This window comes from Periplaneta americana, chromosome 2 (assembly GCF_040183065.1).
Source record: "Periplaneta americana isolate PAMFEO1 chromosome 2, P.americana_PAMFEO1_priV1, whole genome shotgun sequence".
Taxonomy (NCBI): Eukaryota; Metazoa; Arthropoda; class Insecta; order Blattodea; family Blattidae; genus Periplaneta; species Periplaneta americana.
Genome location: NC_091118.1, coordinates 199,632,573 through 199,649,644, shown reverse-complemented (window position 1 = coordinate 199,649,644; position 17,072 = coordinate 199,632,573). Strand labels below are relative to the sequence as shown.

Here is a 17,072-nt window from a genome sequence, read left to right as displayed (position 1 = left end):
AGTTGTTAGAGTTTGGATTATCTTTAACTTATTAACTAAAAAAAATAAATAAATATTGGTACTCACATTAATTATATGGAAGAGCCTGCCGATTCTTGCACAGTTCTACAGGCACATCATTTTATTTTTACTTCAATTTTTATTGTACCTGGGTTTCTAAACGTACTTGACTCCCACCCCTTTCACTAATGTCCTTGCTAACGTCAGTCACACAAACTTACGGCCGCTGTTGCTAGCAGTGAAATAAACAGTACAGAGTACAGTGTGTTTCAGAAATATGTTGCGTTTTCTATAGAAGAAAGAGCTTATATTATTGAAGTTTATTTTCACACAAGTATGGTGTGTAGCATAACTGAATTTATCTGTGTGGACTGAGCACAAGTGAAGATTAGAGTTACCGAAAGTACGGCACCCTATAATATGGTGCGGTACTTAACAGCATTATTTAAACAAGAGCTTTGTTTTACTGTTTGTAGGTATGAAGGACGATGATGGAAACTGGAATTACAATACCTATAACCGAACAGTTTTTTTCACAATTTCCTGATTATATCATTACGGAATATTTTCATAGAAATGTCATTAATCTGGTAGATAAATTTAGAGCAACAGAGTGTACAGAAAGGAAGAAAAGTGTAAGATGGCCAACAAAGGTGACAGAAGATGCTGTAGAAGATGCTAGAGAAAGGATGCAGCGAGGTCCTAATAAGTCAGTCAAGAAGTTAGGTGTAGAAATTGGGGTTTCTTACGGAAGTGCTCACAAAATTCTCAGGAATAAATTAGGTTAGTAATATGCTGAATAAAGTAGACATTACATAATATATATAACCGCCTGAAGACTTGAGTTTGTGAAAAAAAAAATGTTACTATTCTACTGTTTTTTGATATAGGCCTAATACTGTAAAGTAATGACCAAACTGAAAATCGTAATACTATATTTCCCTGTAACATAAATGGATACACTACTTTTCTCTCCTCCTATAGCTAGTAAAATGATTTGTTTACATATTGCACTAGCAACTCCAAACTCCTGTAATGGAAGTGGGTAACAGTGTTTCCGAGTATAGCCAGGTTAATGTTAAAAATGTTGGTAAAAATAAAGTGATGTCCCTGTATATTTGGAGTATGCTGGAGATCGTCACATACATCTAGTAGATTTCGGTAACCTACTTTGTTTTTATTAGAGTTAGTGATGAAAACCCTTTCTTACACAGATACGTAGAAACAAACTGAATTAGGGTATAATCTCTAAAGCACCATTGTACAGTTGACTATATTCTCTTTTCACTTGTGATGCGGTCCAGAAATTAACCATTCCTTCCGCTTGGAATTTCATTTTAAGTCCGGTCTCATTCGAGATTTCAATTAGCTGTTCTCTTTCACTCAATGAAAGTTTGTTAGTTTCAATATCGCAATGAAAGTGATCACGAACCCATGAAAATTCGTCATATTTACTTGGAAAATAAGTTTCAAATTGTGACCTCAGAGTTGTATTATTGGTGTACGACGTACAGTACGTGACCCATTTCAATGTGCAGACTGGGTGTCGGCAAAACTATTAAGAAAGTCATCAATACATGAAAAGGTTCGGTACTTTGGTCCTCTGTTATGAATTCGGATAGTCCCTGGCTGGGTTACAGGCGCGGTACTAGATGTGCAGGGAAAAGATGGCGAGAAACACCACGTTCATAGTGCTTTAAATCTCTCTTTTGTTGCTGAGAATTGAGTGGGATAATAAAATTCATAAAATGTCAGTAGTGGGAGAAAAAAGTGAACGGCGATTGCCATGTGTCATTTCTGAACTCTGAGATTTTCACCTATAGAGTGATACGAAATTCTTTGAATTTTAGATTTTTCCTCTGCCTTTTTTGAAGGACCACAAGGGCAGACCTCGAGGACCACAAGTGGTCCGCAGACCATAGTTTGAGAAACACTGCCTTATAGTATTCAAACTTAAAGTTAAATTTTTTGCACCTCCGCCTTCTTCTTCTTCTGCGGTTTCACAGCCCCTGGTGCGTCTTGGCCTCCTTCACAATCCACCTCTATACATCTTTTTTTTATTTTAGTAGGTTATTTTACGACGCTTTATCAACATCTTAGGTTATTTAGCATCTAAATGAGATGAAGGTGATAATGCCTGTGAAATGAGTCCGGGATCCAGCACCGAAAGTTACCCAGCATTTGCTCATATTGGGTTGAGGGAAAACCCCGGAAAAAACCTCAACCAGGTAACTTGCCCCGACCGGGAATCGAACCCGGGCCACCCGGTTTCGCGGCCAGACGCGCTATCCGTTACTCCACAGGTGTGGACTAATCCATTTTATTTAGCTATACAGGGTGTAAACGATATGCACTGTCAGAAAAAATACTGGTGGTAGAGCATAAATAAGTGGAGAAAAAAGTCGAAAAGCTGAAAGTTAGAATTTATAAAACAGTTAACTTATATATTACCGGTTGTTCTGTATGGTTCTGAAACTTGGACTCTCACTTTGAGATAGGAACAGAAGTTAAGGGTGTTTGAGAATAAGGTGCTTAGGAAAATATTTGGGGCTAAGAGGGTTGAAGTTACAGGAGAATGGAGAAAGTTACACAACACAGAACTGCACGCATTGTATTCTTCACCTGACATAATTAGGAACATTAAATCCAGACGTTTGAGTTGGGCAGACCTGTTCAAGAATTGTTGCCATGGCATTTAGGAAATGAATTGTGAATTTTCCTTTCACTGCGAAATATGTGTTAAAAATAATTAACTTGCATATCAAGTATTGCAAAAATTACATTTCCGGTAACTTTATTTTTTTTTCTCAATAGAGAAATAATGTGGAAATACCAGATTCTACGAAGCAACATTCATAAAAGGCACTATTATGCTACTTAACATAATATATGCACAAAATCTGGAAAAAAGAACATAATATGCAGTATAAAAGTTTAAATATGTGCTATTAAATGTAAAATCTTCAAAATATTCATTGTGCGTGAATTTATTCGCAACACAAGCCAAAATATGCAAACCTGCACTGATAAAGTACGATTATTTTGAATGGATAAGTCAAAAAACGAATATTTGCAAAGTTTGAGAAGTGTAACATGTTTATATAAAAACATGCATTTGCATGGAAATCCGGGCTTTAGTCATGAAGTAATTCTAAGCCTTTTTTATTACCCTTGGTCCATAAACCACTCTTCCACAAAACTTATTCCTGCTTCATTTCCTTCCTTTCGATGTTGTACTTAGTTTCGGAAACAGGTGATAATCTGAGGGGAATATGGAGGATGGTTAATTAATCCAAAGCCAAATTAATTATCTGTAACCCAATCAGGAATTTATAAGTGGATGCGTTGTCTTGCAAGGATTTTGGAATTTTACCACGACCTTTCTTCACACTTTTCTCACGAAGCTTAGTTAATAATAAAAAATGATACGTTTCCCGTCACAGTCCTACCTCGTTCTATGTAGTCTGTTACAAATTATTCCGCCTTTGCTCCGAAAAAACTGATGCGAAGACCGTTCCTGCACCACATCACTGAGCGGGTGTATTATTAATACTGCAGATATCTTCCAAGTTAATTTCTTGTGATTGTAAGACTAAAGAACTCTGATAAACGCAGTGAGAAATGACATCCTGTCTGTTGCAGTTATACTCAAGCTGTTCTTGGACTCTACATTTTCTTCTGTACAGTTCCAGATCTTTCTTCCTTGAGGCTAGAGTGATAAATTCCAACCGCCGGGGACTGTTATTATTCATTTGTAACAGATGTTCTGTCCATTTCTTCGATATAACTGCACGTCGTCCATTACATTGTCCACTTTCAACTTCTGTATAATTCCTACACCACAGCCGCTGTATCTGTACACTTGGAGACTTGAGAGAGGATGGTAGCCATTTGGATATTATACAGGGACATCATTTTATTTTTACTTCAATTTTTATTGTACCTGATTTTTTTAATGTACTTCACTCCCACCCCTTCTACTAATGAAGTTCAACCGTCCTCCACACAGATCCAAGACCTCATATACAGCCATAGTAGCGTTACGGTCATAGTAAACAGTAAGTTTCAAAAATATGTTCGCGTTTTCCAGTGACGAAAGAGCTTTCAATATTGAATCATTTTCGCACAGTTACTGTCGTCCGTTTGCCTATGTCGTATTCCGGTTTCTTCCACCAGCTTTTATTCGCCAGATAGTGCCTGGGCTGTCTTAGCTCTTTTCTGAGAACATTAATTTCTGTTAGGAATTGGACATCTACGTAATATTATACAACTGTTTAAAATAACTTAAATAAAAGGGCCTCGTTAGGTAATTAACTGTCACGTGATTTCCCCCTTTCTACGACCCTGCGACAAAACCACTTGAACGGACAGTAGATAGCATTTCTGAGTAATTTTATCTTTTCGGATCGGGCAGAAGTGAAGATTAAATTTACAGTACGTAAGGTACTATTTTATAGAGTAGGTATACAATTATTTCAACATGAGTTACTCGTACGAAGGACGAAACTGGTAATTGGAATTAGGTACAATAGTCTATAGTGCGATAATATGCACAAAAGAACTGAAGCCTGTATCGAAATGAACGGCTACGATTTTCAAAAATGTATTTAAATATCCATATTATGATTATTTTTCAATTTAACTTCGTTCTCTATATTGTACGCTAATGTGCTGTAACAGTACAATATGCACTACATAATTAATACGTCCGAATGGATAGCTCAGTTCGTGAGTAAAAACACTTATTGTTAATACTGTACTGTATTTTGATTAAACAAAAACCTAATGAAAATTATCAAACTCAAAATTGCGATATTTCCTAGTTTACATAAATGGATGAACTACTTTTCTTCCCACCTATACCTAGTAAAGTGGTTTGTATTTTACGCCAGTATCATCGAACTCCAGTCTTGGAAGGGGGAACAAGCGGTGTTTACGGTTCTTGACTTTTAATCCAAAGGTATAGCCAGGTTAATATTATAAATGTTAGTAAAAATAAAATGATGTTCCTGTAGTAAACTCATTTAACGTGCAGAAAGTCTAACATGAAGAAAATCAAGTTCATTCGATATATTAACGTGTTTATTAATATGAGTGTTTTAAAGCTACTAATACAAGATTTAAGTAAGACATTTAGCCCTTGTGTATTCGTATTTTGACGATGCATTTGCTAGGTACACAAACTCCTTTGGGCTGTTTGAAAATAGGAATTCCACAACATTTAATTATTAAAAGCAATAAAAAGATTACGAGTATATACGAATACAATAATTATTACAGTCCACACCTGTGGAGTAACGATCAGCGCGTCTGGCCGTGAAACCAGGTGGCCCGGGTTCGAATCCCGGTCGGGGCAAGTTACCTGGTTGAGGTTTTTTTCCGGGGTTTTCCCTCAACCCAATACGAGCAAATGCTGGGTAACTTTCGGTGCTGGACCCCGGACTCATTTCACCGGCATTATCACCTTCATTTCATTCAGACGCTAACTAACCTAGATGTTCATACAGCGTCGTAAAATAACCCAATAAAATAATAAATAATTATTATATACAGAAATTTTGTTCATAAATATATGAAGTTATTTACATAGACATTATGTATTGTTTTAAATTATTATTTCTAAGGAAGACCCAAAGGCATGCACCGAAGCCTAAGATTTATTATGCCGATCTCCCTGTTATAAGATGATTGTTGAAGTCCTTAGGATCCCATTCCTGTGAGGACGTTATTCACTGCTTGGTGCTATCTTATCGATTCATCTAGAACATCAAAGTCTGACGGAGTCCGGGTACACAGGATAGCCCCTCCGTCTCCCATTTGATATTCTGCAGCCTCCTCATATCGATGGCATCCGTCCTCAAATCACGTACTACGTCCTGCTGCATTCTCTGAAGATCGCAGCACAGTGAATAACGCGATTCACTATGATGCCATCTATTCCAGGGGACTAAACAGTTCTGGTAGCTCCCTGATCTGCCGTAGTTCGCTGTGAAAGCTCTTTCCTGCGATCTATGTAGTTTCCCCAGACAGTTGACATCTGTAGGCGAATTACTGTACCACATCTGCTGCATCTCCTGGTCGACCTGAAACTATTGAAGATGATAGATGAAGTTGAAATTAATGAAGGCAAATTGAGTCTGAGATCCAACGCCTAAAATTACCCAACAATTCTCCTTCAAGTGGTTAAGTCGACCTGTGTGGCGCAGTTGGTATAGTGTTCGTCTTCTGTCCCCGAGGTTGCGGGTTCGATCCCGACCGAGGACGATGGGATTTAATTGTGCTTCAATGCTTATTTGAAAATTTATGTATAGATTTACTTAGATATTTAGGGCCGTATTCATAGACATTCTTAGCGCGGGCTTTCGGTGGATGATCAGCGAACTAACGTTTTTTGTATTCATAAACCAGTGTCAGCGATATGATATGATATGAATCCTGTTTAGTACGCTCGTAGCGCGGGCTAGCGAAATGTCTATGAATAGCACCCTTAGTTGTTACTTATTTGGATATTTATGTAGTTGTTTACGTAGATATTTCTGTCAGCAGATTTACTGGCATGTAAAAGAACTCCTGCGGGACAAAATTCCGGCACACCGGAGACGCTGATATAATCTCTGCAGTTGCGACCGTCGTTAAATAAAATAATAATAATAATAATATTATTATTATTATTATTATTATTATTATTATTATTATTATTATTATTATTATTATTATTATTATTATTATTCAAGTGGTTAAGGAAAAAACCTCTGAAAAAACACCAACCAGTAACTTGTCCCAACTATGATTTGAATCCAGGCCCTCTCGCTTTACGGTAATTCATGTTAACCGATAATCTACAGAATTGGACTTTTTATTTAAGCCTGTTTTGTTTTTATTTTGTTTATTTGTTTGTTTATATGTTCGTTTATTTGTGTTTATTATTTATGTTTATTTATTTACTTATTTTAGATATTTATTTATGTATTCATTTATTTATTCATTCATTCATTCATTCATTTATTCATTCATTCATTTAATTACTCATTCATTCATTGATTTATTCATTTATTCATTTATTTATTCATTTATTCATTCATTCATTTATTCATTAATTCATTCATTTAATTACTCATTCATTCATTGATTTATTCATTTATTCATTTATTTATTCATTTATTTATTCATTCATTCATTTATTCATTCATTGATTTATTCATTTATTCATTTATTTATTCATTTATTTATTCATTCATTCATTTATTCATTCATTCATTCATTTAATTACTCATTCATTCATTGATTTATTCATTTATTTATTTATTTATTTATTTATTTATTCATTTATTTATTTATTTATTCATTTATTTATTTATTTATTCATTTATTTATTTATTTATTTATTCATTTATTAATTTTTATATTTGTTTCAGTTCAGTAGTGCTCTTTGTACCACATAATTACTGATGTGATTCAGTTTGGAATGTCAGTACGGAAGTGCACACACACACACACACATTTATCTAGCAGCGATAGAGGGTTCGTGTCTTGTATTTGTATTGCACTATCTCAAGTGGCGACCTTCCTCCTTGCTGACATAGAATCCCACTACTTGTTTGCTCAGTGTTGGTGGTGTGATGTTAATTCTTTACTTAACATCCCTTTTGAACTACGAAGATTATTCGTGGCAGATAACATGGCGATATTACGATTATGAAACAACTGTGGTAGTTGTTACAGAAGAAGACAATATACAAAATGTGTACATTATTTTAAATAATTACACTAGTCGACAAATTGAAACTTTTTTCGTGCATCTGGTGTGTAAATGGGTGGATTTACCTAATTTTTTTTTGTGATAAATTCAGTGGAAAAGTCAGTTTCTTTCTATCACGTCACATTTTCTAGATACACAGCACTAACACAAAGAGAGTAATACGATATTGGTAAATATGGACCATTTTAAATTAAAGCGTAATATGACACTTAGAACCCCACTAAAGTTTTCTTGGCAACATAAAAAACTCTTATAAACCAGCAAAATCACGTTTCAGCACGCTCTAGACTACAGGGCTGACGTCGCTAGCTGAGTCGCCCCAACCAGACAAAGCCAGTAACATATCTAGCACAACTGAAGATCTCTGCCATATAGTGACTCTTTTGAAAACATCTTCCACCATATATTACATTCAAATACAGAGTTTAACCATCAAAATTCTGTATTTATATAGTCTATAGCCTATATTTATGCCAAAATTGTAATACAAATTTTCAAATAACACCTAAATGACGTTATTTGGACCTTTAGTTACAGTTTTTACAACATTCAGTGTCAACAGTTTCACAAGTTTGGTATATAATATATGATTCTTCATTGTTATAATGCTAGGTAACTTTCGGTGTTGGACCCCGGACTCATTTCGCCGGCACTATCACCTTCATCTCATTCAGACGCTAAATAACCTTAGATGTTGATAAAGCGTCGTAAAATAACCTACTTAAAAATCATTGTTATACAGTGGCTCCTAAATCCGTGACAGGGATTCAAATTCCGTGATAGTGGTTTCCTAACTCCGTGATACTAAAATAATCTTCATTAACTGCTCAGAAAACGAACGTGTAATTGGAAAAACACATTAAAGTCATGATATATTGTTTTAATATGGATTAAGCAAGAAATTACAACATAGAAAAAGGGCTTAAGTGACAAATTTTATAGAAAATACTTGTGTAACTACAGGAATACATATTACATATCCATATATTATAAACAAAATAAACTGAAAGTTAAATTCAATACAAAATTAAATTTGAATAAATTGAATTATAATACAGTTATTTCTCAGTATTTATATTCCTAACAAGCAGTAATTAAGTTAAATATATGTCCTATTATTTTATTATAATTATAATTGATGTTTTCTATAACTTATTTCTGTTATTATTTCCACTAGATCTTTTCTTTCATAGACATTAATTTTCACAATTTAGCGTTGGCATCACTGGTCGAGTGAGCAAGGAAGGAGAAATATGAAAATAAATTCGAAAATGGGAAAGCTCCTGTAGCATTGTTATTGTCTCACAATATTTAAATAATCATACACATTGATTCAGCTGACTATATTCTACAGTAATATATCATTTTTATAATGCTATATTAATTCTTACCTCGAATATAAAATGTTTCTTCAGGAGCGGTCACAAGAGAAAGAAAAACTTACTGGTCAACCACCTTTCGCTGAACAAAAGCTTTTGCAGTCGACTGCATCTATTCAAAAGGCGGGTAGTCAATAGAATTGAAAAGAAGACATCTCCTGGCATCAGACGTCAGAGACCACAACTCCATGACAGTCAATTGAAATTTTATCACGGGATTAGGAGTATCACGGAATTAAGTACCTTTACCGTACTTATTACCAACATAATGTGCGAGAGATCCAGGAGGAAAATATACAGTAGAACCTCTATTAACCGTGGTAATGAAGGGGGTGGACTGAACGGTTAATCGAAAAAATCGGATAATCCGTATTACAAAATATTTTCGTAAATTAAGTGAACAGTACTTGTACTTTCGTAATTTTCTCCGTGTTCTTGTGTTTAACTTGCAAGGTAGTGGATCAGAAGTTCACTCATTCAAGTCTGCTTGTCAACGACGGGGTTTTAAGGGGCAAGGAAATTCCTTGTAATGGCTGTCAGCGGAAGGATAGGAATATACAGGTCTCATGTTGTAGATTTACGTACTTTATACACTTCATCCTTGATTTTTTATTAAGTCGCGCATAGTTGTAACACCAGTCTCGTATTCTGATGCTAGATGTGTCACAGTTTCTCTTTCCCCAAATTACTCAATTATTTGCACTTTTTTCGATATTTAGCACAACACGTTTTCTTTTGACATTTTGGAGTACATTTTAAAAAATGTATACTGATATAACGTAAAGTAGTACTTCGTATGTTTCTGTAGGAAAAAAAAGAGTGAGAGAGAGAGAGAGGGGGGAGAGAAAGCGAGAGACAGTCGGATAATCCGTCAATCGGTTAATAGAGTGACGGATAATCGGGGTTCCACTGTATTGTTTTACAAATTATTGAACTATTTAGAAAATATCTCCCAACATGAAGATGAAATGTGGTAAATAAGTGGGCCTAAATAACCGAGACATTATTATTATTATTATTATTATTATTATTATTATTATTATTATTATTATTATTATTATTATTATTATTATTATTTCAGTATATGGCATTGTTACTTTACCATCTATGGTGATATTTGGCATTTGTTGGCAACACTGAAAAGACGACCAAATTAGGTTTTTATAGTAACTACTCTTACGCGATCCTCACTATAACGCGTGCAAAAAGCATAACAGCGGCTGGAATAGCATCCTCCTGTGACATCAGGACACTTATCGCTGGTAACTTCCTACTTTTACTATAGTCCCGTCGCTCTAAATTTCGGCAGCCAATCGCGTTGCAGGTCGGCTAAATTTAAACGCGTGCGTCTTGTGATTCGCTGATTCATTTCTTCAGGCTCGATAAATACTTGATATAATCGCCCGCCATTTTAGCTCTTTCGTTGCCGTTCTCAGAAAGCACACGAAGACGTTATTTGCCGCTCAATTATTTGCTGAATTACATTGCATTTGATTTATTATCATAGGAGCTACGACATGATGTTTAACGGTGTGCCAAATAGATTCCTCGTATGGTAGTTGGGCAACGTAAGAACAAAAATGGCGAACGATACCACCTATCTAGACTTTATAGAGCCTTTACTTTCTAAGACGTAACCAAAGAGGCGGAGTCACGCCGGGAATAACAGCGTCGGGACTATAGCACACTTTGGCCCAATTGTATAAAACTCCCCGACTAAAGATCAACTTTGATCGAAGATCGAAAAGTAAACCGAGTTCAGACACTTCTTCTATTGTATAAAACTTTTCTGCGATCAAATTATCTTGGTTCAAATGCAATCTAAGTTCACGTGAAAAGGAAACAGGTGAAATACGTGATGCGCGGACCATGTTATACAGGTTTGTTCAGTGTTGCCACTCTAGCGATTTTAACTCTTTTTCAACAACAATTTCTTTTAACTTTTATATTGCTTAAATAGGGATTTAGTGACCTTTTTAGCACCCCATAGTGACAAAATTTAATCTTTCTTTGTTGATAATGAGAAATCTAGCGACTTTACAACTACTTTTTCGCGACTTTCCGTATTACACTCTGTTGGAGACACTGGTTTTTTTGTGCAATGTAAATAATGGCGGACAATAAGAAGAAGGTTGACTGTTCTCCAAGTTGTTATCATGTTATGGTGTTTGATACTGCTAAACATAATAAAGCTTTATAAAACGACAATTTTCGTTTAGTAATACGGTTAATTAAACATTTATGAATGTACCGATCATATCCATTAATAATTAATGGTTGTTATGAACATAATATAATTATAGGTTATGTTATTTGATACTGCTGAACACGATAGAGCCTTATAAAATATAAGATTGTTTGTGTATTAAAGCAAGAAATTGAAAGAAATATATATAAATGTACCTAACATATCTATTAATATTAATAATAATGGATATTTTATTTGCACAATCTGTCACTCGTATATTTCAAACAGAAAAGAAATAACTGAACTTGGATCATCTAACTTAATCGGAGAAATTTCTTCAGTCAAAGTTGACTTTAGTTTGAGACAAATTAATCTCAGATTAGACTTTATACAACACAAAATTCCAAGTTCAGCTGAAACAAGGATCAATTTAACTTCTGATCTAAGATTAAATGGTTTATACAATCGGGCCTTAATATAATCGCCCGCCATTTTAGCTCTTTCGTTGGCATTCGCAGAAAGCACACGAAGGAGTTATTTGCCGCTCAGTTATTTGCTGAATTACATTGCTTGATTTATTATCATAGGAGCTACGACATGATAATGTTTAACGGTGTGGCAAATAGATTCCTCGTATGGTTGCTCGGCAACGTAAGAACAAAAATGGCGAACGATATCACCTACCTAGACTTTATAGAGCCTTCACTTTCTAAGATGTAACCAAAGAGGCGGAGTCACGCTGGAAATAACAGCGTCGGGACTATAGCACACTTTATCAGCTAGCGAATTTTGTAGCCAGATATTCGCTCCGGAAAAGCGTCTAAGTGGCGACGGAAAAGCTAGCGACTAGCGCCAAAAGCAACACCGTGTAAATCATCCTTATCGCACATTGAGATGATAAATGCATTTTCTCTTGTTCGCAGGAGTATGTCTTCACGTACCACGGTAAGAAGATGGGCGCTCTGGAGCCCCACGTGTTCGCGCTGGCCGAAGCGGCTTACAAGTCCCTGCAGGCGTCGGAGAGCAGCAACCAGTCGTGCGTCATCTCCGGCGAGAGCGGGGCAGGCAAGACGGAGACCACCAAGTTCATCCTGCAGTACTTGTGTTCGGTCACCAGCAACGTTAGCACGTGGGTGGAGCAGCAGATCCTCGAGGCCAACACCATTCTCGAAGCTTTCGGTAGGCTCCATTTTGAAAAAAAAAAATGTAATCGATGTTCATATTGTACTTGTATCAAACAATAAGATTGTTGGAGCGGTAGGATTATTAAAACAAATTTTATTTTCATATATAGGCCTACTTTTCTTTGATATTCTAAGGCCCATTGTATAAAAATCACTAACTATCCGTTATTTTAATTGAACATTAGTGTATAACTCGAAGTTAGTTTCTACATAATTATGTTCTACAGGGACATCACTTTATTTTTACCAACATTTTTAACATTAACCTGGCTATACTCGGAAACACTGTTGCCCCCTTCCATTACAGGAGTTTGATGTTACTAGTGCAATATGTAAACAAATCATTTTACTAGGTATAGGAGGAGAGAAAAGTAGTGTATCCATTTAAGTTGTAGGGAAATACGATATTACGATTTTCAGTTTGATCATCACTTTTACGGAATTTATCAAAATACAGTAGAGTAGTAACATTTTTTTTTTCAAAAACTCAACTTTTCAGGCGGCTATGTTCGTTATGTAATGTCTACTTTATTTAGCATATTAATTATTGATGTTAGCATACAATATAGAGAGTGCATTTAAATTGAGGGGGTCGTAACTAAAGGGCTGTAAGTGCACTTGTTACTTTTGAGAAAATGGGGTTTAAATATTTAAGCTTTCGTAAAATCGGTGAAATTTTTATTTAAATTTTAATGTGTGATGTGATTAAAATATCCCTTTGCCACTAAAATTTTAGATACTTTTGCTTACACTGGATGCACTTAACTCATGTTATTACAAATGTCACTAGCATTCCTTTGCTTCTAGCCACCTCAATTCAAAAAAAGCTAATCCGAATTTTTAAACAAGTTGCTGAAAATGGTTGCCGTTCATTATAATGCAGGCTTCAATTCAGTACGCATATTATCAAAAACATCTTGAAGCATATTCTCTGAAATTGAATTTATCGTTTCTTGAATATAATTTTTAGTACGATATTATTGATATACGTTCTTTCTTCTATAGAAAACGCAATCATATTTATGAAACACACTATACACTGCAGTGTTTACTTCACTGCTTGAAGACTTCGAATGCAACAGCGGCCGTAAGTTTGTGTGTCTGACGGGAGCAAGGACATTAGTGAAGGGGTGAGAGTGAAGTACATTAAAAAATGCAGGTACAATAAAAATGCGAGTAAAAATAAAATGAAGTCCCTGTATAATACTGGGTGTTCAGTTCAAATTGTGTCATGGCTCGCTGTATGCCGTCATGTGGCTAGTCGATGAGCCTGGAGAATTCAATCTTCCTACACTTCCGCAGAGGTGTGTTACCTATGTGTCAGAGAAGTTGCCTAGCAAGTACGGCGTTCATTCTGAAGAGTACTTAGCTCTACGTATGGTAACGCCGGTAGTGGCAGGAATGTGAACTGTTTGGAAACATGTACTGAGGTGGGTTTTTTCTTACTGTCGGGATATGGGGAGAGGGTTAAGACGATTACTTCGTATTTGTTTACATTAACTTCGACGGCCAACATGGACACGAAGCATTTGATTTGTGCTGTGGAATGTTTCCGTACGTAACCGATGATAACAAATACCCTTCGTACGATTTGCCGGCGCAAAACACAGTTAGAAAGAGGTTATGGTAGCACACAGACAGTACAGACCGCCATCTGTTGCTACGACGTTCAAGTTATACCGTACACGTTCTCAAGTTCAGATTGAACGCCTTGATTAATAGGCAACTTCTCTGGCATAAAAGCTGAAACTCGCTTCAAATCGCTGACTCACAACAGTGACGTCATGACACACTTTGAGATGAACATCCAGTAGTTTTTTATGGGACAAGTTCGTAAAGGTTCTTTTTTTGGTACGAGTTTCACAAAGACACTAGGGCCAAAAAGATGGCTTTACGAATGTGTGTCATACAATGTTTTTCTATGATAGCACAAATTTACATTAAATAAATATTTCAGTCGACTTAAAGATTATTCTTTTGGACCTACAGAATATGTCTGTTTCGGTAACAATTGAATCAGTCATTTTAGAAAGGACTCTAGTCCGAAATCACAACACCAATCAAATCTCCATAAAATAAAGGCCTTATTTCAGGAATGGGACCTCTTGAAATGTACTTTGAAAAGTGTTCAGTTTCCGTACATCTTAACGAATTCATGAAATAATGTCATTTATGAGGTGTATTCAAGTATTACGAATACAATAACGTCCTATCAAAAATGGACTAGAGTCCTTTCTAAAAATAATCGATTCAATTGATATTAGAGTAGAAAAATTCGCTCTGGCGCCGGGGATCGAACCCGGGCCCTTGGTTCTACGTACCAAGCGTTCTAACATAAAAAAGTCAACATACATGTTGAACTTGGAGTCAGGCCACAAAGGCAAAAACACTGCAGGAGAGGGATTCGATCCGGTGCTGTGGATTGAACTTCGGCGTAGCTCAGTGGTTAGAGCGCTTAGTACGTAGAAACCAAGGACCCGGCGCCGGAGCTAATTTTTCTCCTCAAATATTAATAAATACTTCAAATTGAAGAGGTTAGAAGATCACAATGTCATGTCCGTCCAAACTCAGAACCAATGAGAAGTAAATATCCGTGAAATTGCATGTTTAATCATGTTTACGATTTCATGGCCGTCTGAGCCGTCCGTATAATCAACAAAGCGGTTAGGAACAGTTTAATGATAAATCTTGTTACAATGAATACTACATAATATAGCCTAACTTCATAATAAGCTTAATGAGGGCTAATATGTAGATATGAATGTTAATTTTTTTACTTTTGTGTTACATGTAACATTTAAGTGATGAAAGATCGAGGTATATGCATTAATTTCTTATTAAATGAAGTTTGTATATTGAATATTACATTTTCTTTGGCAATGCGTGAAATGAATAGCAGTGCCTAAAGTGATTACTTGCTATTTTACGCACTAGTGTTTTAAGAACTCACTTTAGGTACTGATAACAGTAGGTGAAATGCAACTTTACGCTCTATCGTAGAAAAAATTAACTTACGAACATGTAAACTAGGTTTAGGACTAATTGATATTTGCATTTGATTCAGTCTATAATTTCGTTTGTTTGTCGTTGTAACTGAGGACGTAACCTTTGGTTAAGTTGTTCCACTACAAATTTTGGTAATCGATACCTAATTTAAATTGTCATTGAGTTCAATGAACGGGTTTTCTCGCTCGGAGAAATCACAAGCGTGGCGAAATTGACTATCATCGGATGAAATATCAGAATAATGAGGAATCTGAAAATATACATATGGGCTATTCCATCTCAAATCGACCGAAATACAGAGAAACTTGACCTTGCAATTTTTTAACTACAATGAAACTTTTTCTGTCCGTTGACAACTGTGATACAATGCTTTGTGCAAAGTTTGAGGCATCAGAACTTCATAGTGTTTAAATTAAAAATATTTAAATTTGTCGTATTTTCATAAAATTAGTAACTTTAAACTGTTGTGGCTCCGAAACCCTTTCATCCAATGATCAAAATCATGGTTTATTTTGATGCTGAGAAATTAAAGTTTATATTGACATGTAAACAGTTTTTCTTACTTTTTATGGAAATAGAGAAATTTAGATTTTTCTTCATTAAGACGCCTTTGCCCACGAGACATATTTTTAAAATATATGGTTAGATTCCGCATTGAAAGTACAAATAAACATATTTTTTACTGGTGCACCGTTGATAAGAAAATATTGAAAATATCAAATAAAGAAAATAAATAGTACGCGCGTGAAGTAACCATCTGACTGTGAGGCGGGATTTAGCCCAGACAAGCAAGGCCAGGAGACAAACACGTGATGTTTCGTCTAGTAGCGCATAGCTGGGCTAGCTTTATCACAAGTTTTCATAAACACAGGAGTAAAATGACGCCCGACGCTCGCTCATCTTCAGCTCTCGGCCAGTGCGTGCGGTGCTGCGCCGTTCAAGTCCAGGCGTGTGAAAATAATCTATTTAATACCCTCGAGACTTATTTCCGAGCCACTAAGCAAACAATGCCGAATCCCTCTTAATAATGCAAGTTTTTTCTCAATTTTCTTCACATTTTTACAAATTGGCAAAAAGCCTAAAAGTAAGTAAAATCAGATTATCTGTCTCTCTGTATACAATAAAAATAAGGATTACTTCTTTTCATAACCTACCAAATGTCAGCTTCAAAATGAGCTCCCGTTCAATTTTCTGCAATAAATGGTTCCAGAGTTCTGAGCGCTGAAAGAGGCTTGTTTTTATAAAATACGCAAAATTTGTCGCTCAATAGTACGAAAACCGTTTGACTTTCGATAGTATATTTTTCAAAATGCACTCTCCTCAGCACCTTGTATAAATAGGGAAAAAATTAGAGTATAAAAAATGCGAGGTTTTTTACTCATCGATTTCATATGGAATAGCCCGTATATATTAATTTCTAATTTATCTTAACCTAGAGAAAATATTAAAATGTTATGGGTGGTCTGAAATACCTGGTATGTAATATATATTAAAAAGTGTGGGTGACGTTGGGCGCTTCTACTTCACCCCTTGATTTATAATTTCAAACTTAGGAC

The 17,072-nt window shown here is 35.6% G+C and overlaps 1 protein-coding gene across 2 annotated transcripts in view; it reads left to right on the top strand.

Moving 5' to 3' along the window:
• The window catches only part of Myo81F (Myosin 81F), a 337,994-nt gene that overhangs the window by 217,505 nt on the left and 103,417 nt on the right, over nucleotides 1-17,072 (top strand). For both annotated transcript variants that reach the window (XM_069819364.1, XM_069819362.1), the window contains exon 4: nucleotides 12,250-12,505. In XM_069819364.1, coding sequence (XP_069675465.1) covers nucleotides 12,250-12,505 — 256 coding nt within the window. The remainder of the gene's footprint in view (nucleotides 1-12,249; nucleotides 12,506-17,072) is intronic.